The sequence below is a fragment of the Malaya genurostris genome, chromosome 3, assembly GCF_030247185.1.
Source record: "Malaya genurostris strain Urasoe2022 chromosome 3, Malgen_1.1, whole genome shotgun sequence".
Lineage (NCBI taxonomy): Eukaryota > Metazoa > Arthropoda > Insecta > Diptera > Culicidae > Malaya > Malaya genurostris.
Window position 1 is genome coordinate 79,185,282 of NC_080572.1, and position 20,441 is coordinate 79,205,722.

Consider the following 20,441-nt stretch of genomic DNA (forward strand, 5'->3'; position numbering starts at 1 on the left):
TCACTACTCTGCTTCTAATTTCATCTCAATGGATTTTTATCCATCCTATCGTTGATCTTTTATTCGTCCTATAAATTAGCAATGGCGACAGCAATCAAAACAAAATATTCCACTGTTACACTCTCAGGTTCAAAATGTCAAAATTCTTCTTAAAAACGGCCTAATGTCAGCTATGAGACAATATGCGATATTTTTAGAACCAGTTTGAAATCATTTCAACGTTTAAAATTTTTTCGGTCGTTCCCGTTACCTTTCGCTTTAAATTTAAAATTTTACTGTAAAGTTAATTTGGTGAGCTTTAAATAAAAACAAAAATGTAATTGTTACTATTTATTCATTAGCCCTTCTTAAAACAAAGTGTAGAACCAGAGATGCCATTTATACAGATTTATCTGTATTGCATAGATTTTTGCGTTTGCATACTGATTTAAATCAAAGTACAGATTTTATACAGATTTCCTAAATTTAATTCAGATTTGTACAGGTTCATAGAAAGTGAGAAGTAAAAAATGAGTATGTATTAGTATTATTAGTATCTTTAAAAGCTTATTAATCAACGGACAAATCACATGTTAAAGTGGAAATCTTTTATGTAGATAATTGATTATGAACACTGACAAACATTTATATTAAAATTTTGAACCAATTTGAACTGATATATATATATATATATATATATATATATATATATATATATATATATATATATATATATATATATATATATATATATATATATATATATATATGTATATATATATATATATATATATATATATATATATATATATATATATATATATATATATATATATTTTATTAGTGAAAACAGATAGAGCAGATATAAATTTTCTATGCAACGTAATACATATTTTCTATGAAAATATCTGGCATCTCTGTGCACAGCTGATGAAACACACACACTTCACAGCGTTATGTTGACGTATAGCGGAATGAAACCAGTGCTACGAGTTTTGCCACAATGGTTATTTCATTAGTTTTTAACACGCTCTTGCTGGTAATATTCGAAGCCAAAACAGTTTCATTGAAATATTAATATCAATAATATAATTAAACTAATGTCACGGATACCAAAAACATACTTTTGATAATAATTTGAAGAAGAAAAACAATTTATTTTTTGTAACAATATGAGATAACTTGGCAACTTTGCGAAACCAAATAAGATGAAAACAAAGCGCAATCAAGTGAACTAAGTGAAAAACTTTAATCTCATATTTTTGAAGACTTTTATTGTTTGTCGGGTAATTTTTGAAGTTTTAAATCGTTAATTAAACAAGTGGCAAGTGAACATTACTAATTATGAAGTCATCCAGCATTCAATGGTAGTGTAATTGTGCGAAATAGTGATCATGTTTTGAGACGAATCGATTAGTAGATATTCAGAAACATGACGAACTGTAAATCTTGAGACGAAAATGTGTCCTAAATTTAAAAGTGAGTTTATTTTAAATGAAAAAAACGATGACCGAAAAACTCAAAACCATTTCTTTCAATAGGAAAGTGTGACAATAGCTTTTATAATCATTCTGAAACATTTCACAGTTTGGTTCAGGTAGGTTGTAAAATATTCTTCATGTTCAAAGTAATGAGGTAAAGGGATGAGATGGAAATAGGAGCTCAGATGAAATAGGGAGCCGTTACCCTATATTACAACATATAATTCTGTTGTTTATTACATCGTGTATTATTATTATTATTATTAGAAGAACGTAACTTACACTGCGACATTAACTGTTATATTGTATCATAGCATATTATTTCATATATTATCGTCTTACACTATTTTATGTTATTATATACTATGTTGTATGGTATTATACTGCATTGCATTATATCATATTATATTGTATTATATTATATTATAGGGTTTATTATGAGTAGTATTACGTACCTCTGCGCAAAATATAAATTTGTTTTCCTTATAAGTTATCATTTTAAAGTAACTTTTAACTAAATATCAAGGTCGTCACAAGGTGAGCTTGGTCCTCACTGGTTCCGGTTTCATGCCTACACGTGTGTCTGTGGTGACAATTGGTCGATGGAATGCGTTGATGGCAGAATGAGAGGATGAGAAATGACATATAAATTGAAGTAATATAATATCATAGCATATCGCAACATATCATTTTATTCATTCTATTATTTATTATATAATTCATTGTACTATATTATATTGTTATTATTATTATTTTCATTATTATATTTATTATTATTATTATTAATTTGTCATCAATAATAATAACATATATTATTTTTATAGATGTGGATATTATTATTGTTATTAGAAGAGAAATATTCTACTTCCTGCAGTATTGCGAAGATAGAAGAGCATAACTGACACTCTACATTAACTGTTGTTTTATATATTGTTTTATAATATATTATATTATATTGTATGACATTGTATTATATTATATTAAATTAAAATAATTGTATTATATTATGTTATATTATATTATTTTGTAATCTATTATATAATTTTATGTTATATAATTTCATTACACTATGTTTCATTGTACTTAACAATATAAAACATTTTGCACGGGGGCGTAAAGGGGAGGCAGTATCAGGGCATCTGACGAATTGATGACTGGCCAAGTCACTTGAAGGAAACTTGTTTCCTTCTGAAGGTTTGACGCGCCCTTCTCAAACAAACCATCAGGCGGGTATCGCAACAATTTGCGATATGCTTCATCCATGCACTGGATTATGGTTGGAAGAGCATCTTTTATTCCCGCGGAATACGAGTAAGTGACTCTACTTACATATCCGCCCAACCCTTTTTGTTCGCTTTTCGGTAACAGCTATAGTAAGAAGGTGAATGGATGAGTCATATCACTACACTACACAAAAAATTGAAAACACAGACTTGTTTTCAAAAATGGCTCTGTACTTTTTCAAAGTTTTCTCCATGAAGATCAATTCGCTTTTGCATGCGATTGAACCAATTTATGAAGCACTTTTCCATCTCCGAAGAAGGTATCTCCAAAGCAAGCTTTTGGAACGCATCAACCGTTTATTCAGGCACCGAACAACGTTGACCCCGACATTTTTTGTTTCGACATATGAGAATAAACAGAAATCATTCAGGAAACGATCAGGGCAATGCGACAGATTCGTAGTTTGGAACGTTCGAGAAGTCCTTTATTCGACGTTATGTGTAAGAGCTCGCTGTTTCGTGATGCAGGGGGTTTACTAGGGTTTGCTCGATGTTTAGAAGCGAATTGACAAATTTTCGAATTGAGAAAGCACTGTAAAAGTCGGAAAGAATCAAGGAGGTTTTCTCGAAAAAAAATCCATTTTCCACTGTCATTTTTTAAATGAAATAGGCTCATCAGTATCTTATTTTTTTTTATTTTGTTTCAGGTAATAAATATACATTTCTTACAATGCATTTTCTACTTAGTTCAATGTACACATTTGATAATCAGCTAGCTTCAAATCGAAAATGTTTGTATAAGATTCAGATTATTAACACATCTCCGGAAATCCAATGTATTTGAGAGATAGCTCTTCTTTTGATCACAAATTCTTATCGTCAAAAAGGACAAATCATGTCAGCACTGATATGCTTGTTCGGTATAAGATCATTCATCATTGATCAGATGAACTGTTCAATTTCCTGTGCCTGCGTCATCTAAAGCCGGTAAAATTATGGATTCTATTTCTTTGTATATTTTGTTATTCGTGACCAGAATGAATGCTACTCCAAACGCAAAACATGTCTCAAACTCTGTTGGTTTCTCCCTCTGTAACGATGGTAACTATGAATTGTGCTATAATCGGAAGCTAAAATTTATACCGGCCTTTATAGCTGTTCTTTGCACTGCCACTAACTCTATGTTCATTTGTGATCACAGCATCTCAATAATTGAAGTACACGCACGTACATTTAAACAACACCCATTTTATGTAGGCTTTCTACAATTATCTTCCTAATGGCCTTTCATGGGAACGTCCACAGAGATTAAAAACACACACTTTTTTTGTTTTGCTGTACAATAACTTTTTTTTCGTAAAATAAGCAGTTTTCCTAATAGATTACTGTATTTTTTCCCCTTTACTAAAAAGCAGCACTAGCTGATTTGATAGAACTCACACCTGAGATTTGAAATCTTGTTGAATTTAAACTTCTTCTTCGCCATTCAGTTCATCGGATGGCAACGGAAATTTTGAACGTAAAAAACTTGTTTGCAAATGATGCAATTAGTTAGCTTCGGATAAAACTTTTAGAATCCTACGGCATTTAATTTAGCTGATCAACGGAGTTTTAGTGCAAGTTAGTTTATTACCACCGAAGACCGATTTATTCAAGGTGCCGCGTTCAATTCGTGAACTGGATCCGATTCTGCTGTATTAGAAAAGACGGGAACCGAAAAATAAAGTGAAATTTTTAAGCCAAATCTTGTAGTCAATGGTACAATAAGACCTAACATTAGCTTTATGTACATCCTACTTCACAGCCTATAATTGATTAAAACTACTTAAAACTTGATGTAAACGAGTAGCAAGTCCTGATAACAGTTTACTGTTTTTTTTTTGTTTGTTTGTTCGCCTTGATTACACATATCAGCCTACGGCAGGAGGAAACCCTTTGCAATCACCGAACGGGCGCATTTTGCACCGGATGCGTTGTTGACTCTTTGTTTGATTGCTGATTCAGTTATGTTTTAACATGGCACTTGTTTTCCACAAGATTCTACTGTTTGCATGTTGTGAGGTTTAGAGCTAGTAGAACTGTTTTTTTTCTGTCGCCCAGGGCGAGATTATTCGTAGTTGGCACGAATGAGAATATTACTAGAATGTTGGAACGTAAATATAGGCTGCAGTTCTGTTTTAGAACAGGTGGTAAATATTTGAGTTCGTAGAGAGTGAAAAGACGGAGGCAAATTTAAAAAGTACTTGTATGTATTTGCGTTCAGTTTCACTCTGCAAAGTAAAACCATCTGTTCCTAGACTACAACACCGAGATTTAGGTTGACACATAGTTGAATCGACGAAGCTGATGATTCGCTGGTGTGGTGGATACTACGTTCTGTTGGAGATTTTTGACGCATGGTTGCGTTTTACGTTTTTGATTTTCAACTAACTGCATAACTGCATAATTGTTGGTTTATTTGAATGATTTTTGTGGATAAATTAAAACCTATTACTCCGACTAATGTGAAACTGGAATTGAACAGTACAAGTATTCGATATTCAAATTGTTCAGTTCGAAATTTTCAGAAGTACTGATTGCGAAATTCTGTTTTATCAGAAATAGCTTACTGAATGCATTGCCTGGAGTAAGCGGATACCGTCGTGCCTTACACGGACAAAAATCTACTTCCGGTACCATAATAAAAAGTCATGAAATCATGAAACATGGCAATCATGCCTTATTATTCATGATATCATAAACTAAATGATTGGTATCATGAACAATAACTCATCTCCCATGAAAATTTTCATGATATCGATAATTCTACTCATGAAATTTCATGAGAAGACATGTTTCATGATTTCATGATTTTTAATCATGCTACCGGTAATGGACTTTTATCCGTGTAGAGGCTGAAGATCTTAACCTGAAAACCGGTTTGTTGTTGTTGTTGTGAGTTGAACTTAAATTTGTTAATTGTGAAAAAACAATGCTAATTCCAGCACGATGGTAAATGATGCTACACACTTAGAAAAATTTACACCTTAATAGATACACATAAAAGGAGCGTCTCAATTCACTTACACTGAAAATAATTTGCATGCTAGCATCATGTGCAAAGCATTTGAACTGTCACTACTTGTAGAACATATGAAATTCATGATAACATACACTTAATCCATAAAATGAGTGTAAAACCTGTTGATATTTAGTGGAAATCATGCTGCGTTTATATGAAATGCATTTAAATACGATAAGATATATCGTTACCTCTAGATTCTATATGCATTTCATGTGAATGTCACATTGTTTTCCACGTATGTTGCATTTGAAACAGAATTGACCGATTCAAGTGTTTTGCACATCCATTTGTGCTGTACTCATTCCCACTAGACAATAAAGTGTTTAACACATGTAGTTCGATTCGATAGCAAAGCACATCGCATCCAAAGGAAAAAAAAAACACATGAAACTAAGTGAAAAATAATCCAATCTCGCATCTTAGTGAATTTGCACATGAAATCTTGAAACAAATCGCTTCGGTTATGTATTGATATGAAAAAGCATATTAAATTGAAGTTGTGTTTACATATGAATCGATCGTGCAAATTTTTATCAATGTACTTTCACTGCAGTTCACTGCGCCATGTATGAATTTACGTCAAGCGTATATTTCATTTTTTGCTAAGAGTGTACGATAAAAAGGCGGGTTTTCGATTTTCATGAACGATCTTTTTCTACTGTTACCACCGGAATGTACACTCTCTTATGCAGTGGCGTACCGAGGAAATTTGGCGCCCGGGGCAAAATAAGAGATTTGTTTAGTGAGCAAAAAAACTTCATGTTTAGTGAGCAAAAAAACTTCATCTCCGGAAAGATGACTGGGTTGAGCAAAAAAAAGGTCCTAAAGGTTAGTTTGTCGCCCCCCTAAAAACGTTGCGTCCGGGGCGAGTGCTCCCCGAGTACGTTGAATGGTGCTCGAAAAACTATTCATGTTTATGCAACGAGAAATAGTGTATCGTCTTCTTCCATCGTAAAAATGAGTTTTTCCAGTATTTCGATTTTAATATGTTGTATCGTGATAATTAATTTTAGTGTACTTAGTTCACACAAATTGACAAACAAATTCTGCTGAACCAAAGCGGGGGGCGCCTTTTCCAAATTAGCCATATTGAAGAATGGGCAGAACTTAATCGTGAATATTTCGACTTGTATTAATGGCAACAACATAATTCTTTCACTATTTCATCAAAAATATGATCAGGAATTTAGGATAATATTTTGAACAGTGTGAGATAACCACAAACAACTCAAAAATTAAGTTTTCTTAAAATTTCAAAAACAACGCGGAAAACTCTTCACTTTCGCTTGGGGTTTTCGCGCAAGGACGACGATTTTGAGGTAGTCAGGCACATATTTTCAACTGAACGTTATAAAAGGGGAACAGTGGTCGAAAATCGATCATTTCTTCTTGTGCGTTAGATGGAAGCAGACGTCGGTGCGAGAAGACGCATTCAACCAGCGGCATCGGAGAGTGCACCTTGTGCGTTGTTAAAAACCTCAAACGCTCAGGTCGTAACTCGTAGTTCTCATTTGCTTTCGGTCGTCAAGGTGAGAAGACGCATTAAAACAGTTTCGCATAATTTGGCACTGCGAGCAGATGTGTTGCGGTTTGTACGCAAAGCTAGTTCCAACTCAAATGAGAGCGATTGCATCATGCAACAGAACTTCTGGTCTTTTGCATTGGAGAGAAAGAAAACGAAAAAAGAAAAGTGGACAACATTATATAAAATCAGCCGTTCTAATGGCTCTAAATGTTCTCTAAAGAACTATTAAGATTACTTCTTTTCTTCGTTCGAGATAAATGTTTCGAACTGTGCTAAATATCGTAGAGAATTCCACAATTTGGTGCTTCTAAAAGGTAGAAATGAATCTTGTATCTTGATAGATTCTTTCAATGAAATATGCAAATCCGAAATGAGATATTCGACGTCAAAAGTTTCACAATTCACAGAATAGATCAGCTATCAATTCGAATTGGAAAGTATAAAGAAATCGTGTCAGTACACACCCGTACTTTTCAATCATGACAACGATAATGGGTTTCTTTCCTTGTAGAGATGGGCAATCCGCTCGTGAATAAAAATGATTGATTTCTATAAGAAAGTGTATTAACTGTAACTGTATATTTTGAAACGGGCGTAATTTTTAAGAATGCAGTATATATTTTACACACTTAAAAATACCCTTAAAATGTGAGTTTACATATTATTAGATGTACATAAATGGAGCGTCGCAGTTCACGCAAATTTACGTGGAAGAATATTGTGTCTAAAAGTCCATGACATGAAATTCATTGATATAAAAAAAAAAAATATCGCCGCGACTTGAACAGAGAATCATTGGATCGCAAGTACGTCTGTTAATCGACTGAGCCACAGAAGCATACATCTGCTTGCCTGGTAAAATGTGCATTAAAATTCATACAGTCGCACCTGCTAGCAGAACGCAAGTTACAGTCGCAACCAGTAAAATTCAAGCTAATCTAAGATTAAGTCATTACAAATAAAAATTTTCCATCATTTGACAAATTAGATCTCTGTGAATTACATCGTATGACGGATTAAGTCACCTGTAAAATTTAATATTTTTGGAGTGTACTAACAGCCCTCTATCCAATAATTAGGTTATTGAACGGAGCAAGTTAGGTGCAATGATCTTTAAATTACACAGATAAAAATATTTTGTGAATTTACATTTATTTTCATGCACATATTTGGAGCAGGAATTGAATGGAAAGTTACATTACAAAACTAAGCGATTTGTAAATTTGCAGCCTTGTTAAATGAAAAAGTAAATGCATTTCAATGTAATTTTACATCAATCTTGGTTTTAAATCAGATTTTCGTTTCAACTCAGGTCTGTTTAATAGTACTATTGGTTTACATGTCGTGTAAGTTTCATCTTTTCTTTCTGTGTAGGCAATTTTCTGGTTCCGTGAATTGTCATATAAAAAGCTTATGCAATCACTGTGAAAAAGGAATTTTCTTTAAAAGTGCTGATGTAATTCGTGTCAACAGTTTCACTGCTTTTATTTCAATATCACTTTGGAAAATGAAAATGATATTTCTAAATAAAGCTTTTGTTTCTTGATTCTTACTGTTATCAAACGTTTGAGGGAGCGGAGCAACTTCAGAAATTATCAGCAGAAAGGTGGCAAAATCAGCATCGTCTTGTTCCGTTTTGAATGAAACTTTGAACGTATTATCAGTACGACAAACCAATTCACAAATCTCCAAATAACCAGGGAAACATGTCATTTAAGCGAATTTGTTCTGAAAAGTGGAACTGGAAAATGATTTTTCTGGACAAAAATGGCAATAGTACCTTAAACTTGAACCTACAGATTGTATAGGTTATGGATATTTAGCTTCGTGGCTGAACCTTAAATGATTAATGAAAGTCACATATTTCATTTGAGTTAATATTCAGTGCATGCTCTTGGGTGACCGATGTGATATGTAGAGGTATTGGTTGTTGAAGTTCATTGCACTCAAATTATCACCATGATGCTTATTGTAATGATGAAGAAGGGCGTTTTGATATTCTAATGTCGTTTTCGCTTTATGTCAAACTTAACCCAGTTTGCACTCTAACTGCTATCAAACTGTTTGTTTGAAGCCAGTTTCGAACCTAGTTTCAACGTTGTTGAACTGAAAATCAAGTCAGTTTCGAACCTGGTATTTATATCAGGTTTGCTCAAAACCCCGTTGCTAAGTGCGAAATCAACACAGTTTCGTGAAAAGTGTTTGTTTGATGAAACTACCCTGGATCAGTTCCAGTTTGCTCAAGCGAAAACTACATAAGTAAACAGTAAATCAAAATTTAGTTGTTATCTATTACTCTCGTAGTATCACCCTCGCCACACCAGCTGTGCAGTCTCGTCAAGTACACATTAAAATATTTTCCCTACTATGTTACAAAATATATATAGACACACACACATACAGACGCAATTATCTACATACGACCCGCCTTGCGTTGATATATCAAACCATACTTTCCTTTTCGGGCGTGGACTGAAGTTCGCCGAAACCCGTAACACCGGCCACCCCGACCGGCAGAACTCCCACCTTACGCAAACTAGAATCGCTCGTCTTGAATCCGTTCCCATGGATAAAACCTACCAGCCAGGACTTGATGGAGCTCCGTGTCAATGACTTCTTGCTACAATTGTCATCATCGGGAGCGACCACGTTCTCCAGCGAGTACCACCGTTTGTGTGTACTCAAACTGTCCTCCTGACCCGGCGTTACCAACGATGTCTGACGCATCAGCAGTGGACAGTGAGACTCTTCGTTGTTTCCGATCGAACCGTTGCAATTGTTGTTGAGATATTTGTACACATTTACCGGGACGCTATTCTCGTGCACAGTCGAGATAATCATCTTGCCCGCTTTATCGGTATCAGCATCCTCAAAGCTGATGGTGGAAACGCCAGCCTCCAGTGAATGGGATCCTTTCGGTACTATGCGAGGTTTTTTGTCCATTTTAATACTTTCCAAACGCTTGCGCACATCACTTGGGAATGGATCCAAGGATCGACTCTCCCGCAAAAAAGACCCAGAGGAGCAGATCCTACTATAATCATCTGTCGATGCAATAGAACGAAGTTTATCCCTAAATTTCTTACTGCTATTGTTGAATATGACTTTTTTCACTAAACTATCACTAGATTCGGTTTTATCTATTGCATTTCGCTGTTCTAAAGTACTTTGGGAGTCATCATTGATATACCGCGGGATGTGCTCTAACCTCCGTTGATTCATACGTGGTGAGTCCCTCGCCGATGGTCCGAACATCGAACCCTGCAGACTGTAATTGCTTTCGAGATCTTTGTGCGCACTGGACTGTCTTCGGCTTCCAGTAACGAAATTAGCAAATCCGGTTATGCTGGGATGTCTGGAGTCGTAAGTTAATTTAGGTGATCGTCTCGGCCTACAGAACAAAGGCGGAGGGAGATCTCGCACGTCAACCGGTTGTTTCTGAATGGCGTTCTCGTTGGCACCCTCCAACCAATAGGTCATCACTTCACCCTTTCCCTTCATTGAGATCATTCCTCGCTCGATGGTGACGTAGCCTCCTAATCGATCTAGCGCAGTCTTGCACTGAGGTGAGATATGAATCTTCAATGCCTCCCCATTGGATTCCATCCGAGAGGCCGTATTGACGGTATCCCCAAACAGACAGTACCGAGGCATTGTAAGTCCCACTACACCGGCCACAACTGGACCGGTATGTATACCGATTCTTAGTTTTAGCGTTTCGTTTGGGCGATGCGATATCCGATGGGTCCGGACGGCTTGCAGTAGCTCCAGTGCCATCGATGCAATTTCTCCAACATGGCGGTTGCCATTAGTGATGGGTAGACCAGATACCTGAGCAGAAAAAGAAGTTTTAATTTCATTTTTTTTTTGATGATTGTTTCTCGATAGACTGCCGCTCTTACCACCATGTATGCATCACCAATTGTCTCCACCTTGTACACGTCGTATCCCTTAATGATCCTATCAAAAACCGTATACAGATCATTGAGGAAGTTGACCACCTGCAGCGGTGTACTTTCAGCGGACATCGCTGTAAAACCAACGATATCACTGAAATAAATTGTCACCGAATCGTAGGACACTGGTTCTACGCCCAAACCCATCGTCAGCTTCTCGGCCACCGGTTGGGGTAACATTCGATGCAGTAAATCCTCCGTCTTGCGCTTTTCTTCGCACAACAGCCGCGTTCGATCCTGAACGATCTCTTCCAGATTGTTGGCGTACTTTTCCATCATCTCCATCATTTGGTCCATGATGTTCTTTGATTTGCCTCCTCGCATGCGCTTTAGCCTATTTCTGCAAATGGCAATTGAATATTTGATTTTTATTTTCGAATTATAATACAAATGTGTCCACCTCATACCTAATAGTTGGAAAATCCGGTCGCTGTTCCGGAATTTCATCCCAACAATCCCGAACACAGTTGATCACGTAGTCCGGTACGATTTCGTTCTCGATAACGCTCTCAATATCGGGACGAAACGGTTCCTGGCCCGGTTCCGGATACGCCCGGACCAGCTCCACTATCCGAATCGGTTCCAGATCGCTGTAACCGAACGGACCGTGCCGTCCAATAATCTCGAACAGAATGATGGCGAATGCGTACACGTCCCCTTTCTGATTGCCGTAGATGTGCGGTTGCCGCAGCAGTTCCGGGGATTTCCAAAACAAATCTGCGTGATCGGATGGGAAGCAGATGATGATGATGATAAGAGTTGGGAGAAAAGAAAACACATGAAAATAACTTACTTCTATAGTGTTGGTGTTCGCCAATTGACTCATTTTCCGCACAGTGCCGCAAATCGTGCAAACCAAAGTCCGTCACTTGCAGCATCCAGCGGGACGTGACAACACAGTTCGACGACTTCAAGTTGCCGTGATAGTTTAAAGCTGAACTATGTATGTATATCATTGCCTGAAGAACAGATAGAAAGCTTACAATCATACGAAATTTTGTTTTCCATTATATGTAGAAAGCATAAAAAGGTCTCGTCACTCATTTCTACAAGCAAAATAGGTCCCGCTTCTTATAAACTCTTAAACTATTCACCGTGTCATTGCTGAACCTAAGTTTGTGAAAATCGGTCACACTATATCTGAGGAAAATGAGTATTGTCGTTTTCGCTTGAGGAAACTGAAACTGACCCAAGGTAGTTTCATCAAACAAACACTTTTAACAAAACTGTGTACAATAGTAGCAGTCTGTGCTCTAGAACGGAAGGGAAAAATTTTTCTTGTCATTTTTCCGTTTTAATTACAGACTATTGAAAAATTAGTTTTCCATCATTATTATTTGAATTAGTGAACAGTTTCAATAACCGAATAGTCTTGTTATAAGTTCCTAGTGAAAACGGTGTTAGTCGGTTTGTGCTTTTTCCTCACGGAGATTTTTTGCACAATATTGAAGCGGTGATTCACCGGTCCACGAAGGTCAAACCTTGGTGGCTGCTCTATCTGAGAAACTTGGAAGAACTCAACAACTTCCTCCGGAGAAAGAGTACCCTTTTTTGGCTGCCTTGATTCTCGACACCGCGACTCAGGCTCAGACGAAACGTGTACCCGGCGCGAAAACTAACATCCGTCCTCCCAACCCGTGGTGGGACAAAGAGTGCACAGAGTATACGAAAAAATGGAACACCTGATAATTACCGGAATTACGCGGTGTTAGACGCTAAAATTAAGAACTTGATTAAAGCCTAGAAACGCGGTTACTGCCGTCGGTTTATAGACGGCTTAACGAAAGAAACATCTATAAGCACTCTTTGGAACACAGCCCGAGGAATGCGCAATCATAACACCACGAATGAATGCGAGGAATATTCTAACCGCTGGATATTCGATTTCGCTAAAAAAAAGTATGCCCAGACTCTGTTCTGGAACACCAAACACAAACGAAATACCGTTTTCGATGGTAGAGCTCTCACTTGCACTCTTGTCATGTAACAATAGAGCCCCGGGATTAGACAGAATAAAATTCAACTTGTTGAAAAATCTGCCTGACCCCGCCAAAAGGCGCTTGTTGAGTTTTTTCAATAGGTTCCTTGAGGACAGTATTGTTCCACATGACTGGAAACAACTGAAAGTGATCGCCATTCAAAAAGGCGGGTGGGTAATGTCAGAGACATAACTGGATGTCGTGAATACGAAAACAACTGACATGTTCCTTAACACTTCCGAATATCAATTAGTTGATCAATTGTATGAATTATGCAAGCATTCCCCTTTTCCACATTTTTCGCAAAAACAAAGAAGGCTTCACTTGATCTAGATTACTGTGAATTTCACACAGCGAAAAGTGCACAAATCTAACCAAACTGTTCTAGATTTGCACTAAACTGAGGATATTTCCTTTCGATTTGCGAACAACAAATCCTGATAGTTCCTTAGAAAACTTTTAGAGCCATTAGAACGGTTGATTTTGTGTAATGCTCTCCACCGTTGCTTTTTCACCAATGCAAACAAATGACTGGCAGCTGTGACGTAATCACTCTTGTCGGAGGCGAAACTAGCTTTGCAAACGACACAAAATACGTCTGCTCGCAGCTGCGATAGAATCCAAACTGATCCAATTTTTGTTGAGAGGCTTGTTTTTACCTGATTTCGTTTGTAGCTTTTTCACTAATAGGCGGTCCTAACGGCTATAAAAATAGCCGCATACAGAGTTTTAATGTCGATTATTTCATTTCGAATTTGCATAATTTATTGAAAAAAAACTATCAATATGCTGTAGGGATTCGTTTCTAGCATTCAGAAGGGTCAAATTGCGTAATTCTCTGCGACATTAAACTCTGGAACATTTTTCGCAAAAACAAAGAACTTCACTTGATCTCGATTACTGACAATTTCACACAGCGAAAAGTGCACAAATCTAACCAAACTGTTCTAGATTTGCACTAAATTAAGTTATTTCCCTTCGATTTGCGAACAACAAATCCTAATAGTTCCTTAGAAAATTTTTAGAGCCATTACAACGGCTGATTTTGTGTAATGCTCTCCACCGTTGCTTTTTCACCAATGTCAATGACTGGCAGCTATGACGTAATCGCTCTTGTCGGAAGCGAAACTAGCTTTGCAAACGACACAAAATACATCTGCTCGCAGTGGCGATAGAATCCAAACTGATCCAATGATGAATTTGTTGAGAGGTTTGTTTTTACCTGATTTCGTTTGTACCTTTTTCACTAATGGGCGGTTTAATTTCTATTATTTCATTTTGGATTTGCATTTCATTGAAAGAAACTATCCGGATGTTGTACGGGATTCATTCCTGCCTTGCAGGAGGACCAAATTGTGAAACTCACTACGATATTAAACACTGCTCGGAACATTTCCTCGAACGATTTGTTGTACGGCAGCAGATATTTTGTTCTCTTCCTCAGAACGCGTTCTGATTGGCTGGTGTTGACATGGGTCAAATGAAACAGGTTTTTCAATAGTGTACTATTGAAATACTTCAATGCTTTTTCTATACACGCTTAAGTTGAAAAATTTCGATTCTATTGGTAGTTAGATTATATAAATCCTTTCACAGATCACTGAGCTATGAGCTTTCAAAATACGAGAAGGGCAATCGCGTCTTATGAATTATCCTCTTTGATACTCGTTTATACCAAACATTTCAAAAAAGTTAAATTTTGAATTATTTGAGATTATGTCAAACAACTGAATACTTTATCATAAATTTGTGATCATATTTCCGATGGCATGTAGCAAAAATTATGTTGATTCGTTAGATACAACAAGAGATATTCACGATCAAAAACTTATCACTCTCTCAGAGGGTAAATTTTGAAAAGGCACCCCATAGTAAAGTAAGTCGTATTCACGACAAAACCAGGAACACCAGCCTCCAATCACAATTCGTATCGGCCGATTGCTATGCTTTCCTGTATCCGGAAAGTGTTCGAAAAAATGATTCTGTTTCGTCTAGACAATTGGGTCGAGACTAATGGCTTACTTTCAGATACACAATTTTGCTTCCGCAGGGGCAAAGGAACGAACGATTGTCTTGCGTTGCTCTCAGCAGAAATTCAAATGGCATTTGCTCGTAAAGAGCAAATGGCGTCAGTTTTCCTAGTCATTAAGGGGGCTTTTGACTCAGTTTCTATAAATATCCTATCTGAGAAGCTGCATCAGCATGGTCTTTCGCCAGTTTTGAACAACTTTTTACATAATCTATTGTCTGAGAAACACATGTACTTCGCGCATGGTGATTTGTCGATAATACGATTCAGTTACATGGGTCTTCCTCAGGACTCATGCTTAAGCCCCCTTTTAATACAATATACAAAGCTGTAATTGTGTTGGTTCTCGCTCCCTCGAACATACAACTAGCTCAGTTTTCTCCGTAGAGAACTCGATACCCATTTGAAGAGCCCATGTGGATAAGTTGACAAGAGTATCTTGTAACGGCCCTAGCAGATTGCCAGCTTTGGGTCCTATAATAGACACAACGCTGTTGTCTTAGTGTGCAAGATGTGTTGATACATTTATCGATGTCGTTTACGTAAATTTTTGAAGCTTTTATACAATTTGCATGAAATCGACTCATACGATGAGCCTCAAAGTACTGGCGGGCGTTCTTCCACTGAAAAACCGGTTCTGGGATCTCTCATATCGTTTGCTCATTCGATGCGACATTTTGAATCCTCCGGTGATTGAAAACTTCGAAAGGTTAGTTGAGCTTAGTTCTCAAACCCGTTTTATGTCCTTGTATTTTGGCTCAGAATATTAATCCTTCTTCGTCTGCTTCTAACCGTGCATATTTCTTGGATACTTTTGATTCTGCTGTGTTTTTCGACACATCCATGAAAGAAGAGATTCATGGAATTCCGGAACCCGTACGCCCTCAAGTGGCCTCTAATATCCTTAATAACAAATTTAGAACAGTCAACTGTGAAAAGGTGTTTTACACTGACGGATCAAACATCAACGAGTCCACAGGCTTCGGCATCTTCAATCAAAACATCACCGCTTCTTACAAACTCAGTGATCCGGCTTCAGTTTACGTCGCAGAATTAGCTGCTATTCAGTACACCCTCGAGATCATTAAAACTTTGCCCAAAGACCATTACTTCATTGTCACGGACAGTCTAAGTTCAATAGAAGCTCTCCGGGCAATGAAGCCAGGAAAGTATTCCCCATATTTCCATTGGAAAAATACGGGAACACTTGCGAACTTTATCTGAACGGTCTTATTCCATATCGTTTGTCTGGGTCCCTTCGCATTGTTCCATTCCGGGCAATGAAAAGGCTGACTCACTGGCTAAAGTGGGTGCATTCCCAAGTAACAATTTTTGTTACGCTAGCTTGTTTGTGACTAGTTTGCAACCAGATAGTTGTCAAGTCGGCTAAAAATATGTTGTCGTTACGTTGTAATGTCATACTAAAACAACTTATCTTTTCATAACTTGAAAATAACTTTTTTCCAAGTAAACTAGTTGAAACTTAGTCACCATCGACATTATAAACATTGAATAAATTCAGAATACTTTTCTATCATCAATATAAAAGCAGAAGAGTACTCTAAGTCACAAACTTGATACAAGGTACAAATTTCACAACGATCCAAAAATTGTCGAGCGGAATTCAATTTTACTTAACTGGTTTTTATGCGCCTTCAATCAAAATCTGTTTATAAAGATATAAAAAATAAACAACAAAATAACCCTATGTTCAGAATGCTCAAAATTATTCCAAGTAGAGTGATTTCTCATCATTTTAAATTCATATATCATGAGAACTATAATATTATTACAATCGATGTTCAATCCCTATATTATTTTCTTCGTGTTTATGACTGTGCATAGAACAAAAATGACTATTCTGCCTTTCACTATTTTAGGCAAAAAGTAGTTTTGAAAAAAATAACATCCTGGTTTTATTTACGTTTCATACACTTCTTGAGACTCCATATTGTGTTCGCCATATTCAAGCCAACACAGGTTGTTTTGTTCGCATTTTAGTTATCATAACGTTGGGAAAACTTACCGATAACTATCTGAATTAATGAAGAAATTATATGTTATAATCTTATAATATCTAAGTTATTGCTATATCAATTCACAATAACGATTCACATATACGTTAACGTATTTATTATGGTTTCGTAACGGAAAATAAACCTTTTTTCAACTAGTAGCTGAAAACATAGCTGTGATTAAAGGTATGTTAGAATCAAGTAACGATAACTTACATATGATAGTTAGTTTAATATTTACGTTATAAAGAAACACTGCTGTCACCTTGTTTTAACCAGTATACCATAAAAAACATGTTCGTGCTCTTGTTGCAACACAGTTGGGTTAAGTGGTATCAAAACTAGTTATGGGTTGCTACTATTGAAGTCAAATAAACTTATTTTCAACTAGTGGCTAGAAGCATTGTTGTGATTAAAAATATGCTTGGTTTAAGTAACGATAGCTTATAAATCATATATAATTCAATATGACACAAAGATGTTATTGCTGTCACCATGTTTTAACCAGTATAACATAAAACACATATTCGTGCTCTTGTTGCTACATAGTTTGGACTTTGTCGTATCAGAACTAGTTGCGGATTGCTACTTGGGTTAGAAGGTGATATTTATGAAAGACCAATCTGCTTCAATTATTTTTCAGTATTTCTCGTCAGAAAATTCTCGAAAGTTGGCAAACTTCATGGACGAATGACGAATTGGGACGATGGCCACACTCCATTATCACTAAGGTATCAACGAAACCTTGGTTCAAGGGGATGAACGTGATTCGTGATTTCATTCGCGTTATATCGCGGCTCATGTCAAATCACTATACATTCAACGCACATTTACGATAGATACATACCAACGTCATCTGGAAGACTCTCATGATATATTCAATCCACCAGCCGGTGCCGATCGCCAGCTGAAGGCTGGATCTGCCAAAGTCGACCACTGCGACCCCAATACAACATTACCCTAGTTTTAAGTTAGTCGTTAATTAAAAATTAAAAAAGCTCTTGGCATCTTAGAGCTTAAGCAGTGTGCCTTAAACATTATATTATTGAATAAAAAAAAATAATAAAATTTGATCCGAAATTTTCAAATATATTAGGCAGTTTTCAATAATGTTCTTTATTTGTTAGGTTTCATAGCTAGAAAATTTTTCCCCAAACACCTTCAAAGTATATGGAATATGTCAAAAGCATCACCATCTCGAAATCTCATGATAAGCACCTAAAATTGATTCTTCAATTGAATATATATAAATACTACAATGAATGGTTTGCTACTGACATACTACAATGAAAGCTGCATAACCTAAAAGCCTTTGATTAAAACTACATATATGAACGACGTAAATTGTATTTGACTTGTAACAATGCAACAATAATTTCAAAAGTTTATCTTTAGATTGTGTACAAGCATCGGCGTCTCAACTGATTTCAATTACAGAAATGTGGTCAAATTATTCCAAAAAAAATTTCGTATTACAGACATTTTTCTTTTTTTCAGTACTTGAACTGAATAAATGTATTCGAAAATACCCAGTTTCACTTTTTTGAATGATTGCAAAAGCTGGGCTTGTTTATTTTTATTAGACAATTTGAACCGCGGTAGTGGAAATCTAATACCACCTTGTTAGGATCTCGATCAAGTGATTGAAAGCGATACGTAATGCCACAGTTCAGTCGAATCGACTTAAAAATTAATCGTTTCGAGAAACTCGATTCGAGATGCATAATCTCAGCCCTGGTCTTACAAGCCAGTTGTCGTATGTACGAGCCCCGACCTGGAAGGATTCTTAGTGTCAGTAGGATGGTAGCACCAGCCATGCAATGGTTCTGTACATTCTGAATCGGCTGCGAATTCTGTTGAAATAGAATGTCAAATTCCACAACAGGAATGGTAATACCAAGGCTTTGCTTTTTGTATGAAGCCAAGTTAAGTCTCAGCTCCAATTCGTGTTTTTTTCCTTCATTACATGTATAAGAAAAGTACGTTCTTAACTACTTTACATTCGTTAAATTGTGGTTTCACTAATTGCAGGCGCGTAAAATATTAACGACTGGAGCAAACAAATTGGGAATCATTATTTGATTATTAAAATAAAAAAACAGAAGGGAAAACTGCTCGCTTCCAATTAAAATTCGCTTTAGCATCTGTTTTAACAAGCAAAAATCAAAACTGAAAAGGGAAACGCTAACGAGACGCATTTTCACACACTCGTCGTGCTCCCAAGTACCTACCTTAATTAAATCGTGCACTAATGATGCAATAAATAAATCATCTAGTTTGATATCCTCGTTCTCGATTATATCGTACAGACTACCCTTGGCACAGTAATCAGTGACTAGTAAAACCCGCATCGGTTCCACACAGGCCCCGATGAAGCTATTGATGTTATCATGCCGCAAATCTCGCAGCAATCGCATCTCCTTCATGATTTCTCGTGAAATATCCTTGCGGCGGGAAAACTTCAGCTCTTTGATGCGCACCACTACACCCCGAAACCGGGCGGTCGGCGTGAACACCTGGTTCGAGCAACGTGACCCAAATGATTGGGCACTGGCCAGGCTAAGCTATTACGAGAAGAGAAATGAAAAATAGAATGATTATGACACATGAATAAGAGGTTCGCCGATGAAAACTCAATCATCATGATACTTTTTTGCACAGCGTTTTTTGAAAATTGTTAGCGTTAGCGGATGTTCCATGATCACGAACCGGATCACATTCGGAACAAACATTGGAACTTACTTTACTGGGCGATGACACGATTTCCGTGTTGAAGTAACCCTTAATTTCGTTCGAGTCTATCTTCCATAGCAGTCCTTCAATTTCGAGCTCAATCTTCCACTTGCGGTAGATGCTCATCGTGATGACGCCGGCACAAAACAAAATCAGCGCCAGGACGCCTGCAATCACCATCGAGGTAATGTGGGATTCATCCTTCATGCAGTGCTCATTCAGAAAGCCACAGGATGGCTCATCCATCGGGCGCTCCGAGCCAGCCCAATCAATAGTGATGCCAGCTTTAGACAGTTTAAACTCCTATCGATGGAAAGGGAAAAACGAAAGAAGAAAAAAAACTCAATCAACGGACAAATTGGAAAAGGGCGACAGCGAAAGACAGTTCGCGGAAAGCACTTCATGTGGGAATTGATAATTGTTAATCGGACAGATTAACGGCATAGCAAAATGAATG

General features: G+C 36.8%; 1 protein-coding gene across 3 annotated transcripts in view; it reads right to left on the reverse strand.

The window, feature by feature from the left end:
- Positions 1-3,365: 3,365 nt before the first annotated feature.
- The window catches only part of LOC131438559 (receptor-type guanylate cyclase Gyc76C-like), a 263,635-nt gene continuing 246,559 nt past the window's right edge, over positions 3,366-20,441 (reverse strand). For all 3 annotated transcript variants that reach the window (XM_058608659.1, XM_058608660.1, XM_058608661.1), the window contains 6 exons: positions 19,994-20,287; positions 19,483-19,815; positions 12,022-12,187; positions 11,636-11,945; positions 11,175-11,568; positions 3,366-11,103 (listed from right to left, as the gene is read on the reverse strand). In XM_058608659.1, the coding sequence (XP_058464642.1) occupies positions 9,715-11,103; positions 11,175-11,568; positions 11,636-11,945; positions 12,022-12,187; positions 19,483-19,815; positions 19,994-20,287 (2,886 nt within the window). In that variant the 3' untranslated portion in view covers positions 3,366-9,714. The remainder of the gene's footprint in view (positions 11,104-11,174; positions 11,569-11,635; positions 11,946-12,021; positions 12,188-19,482; positions 19,816-19,993; positions 20,288-20,441) is intronic.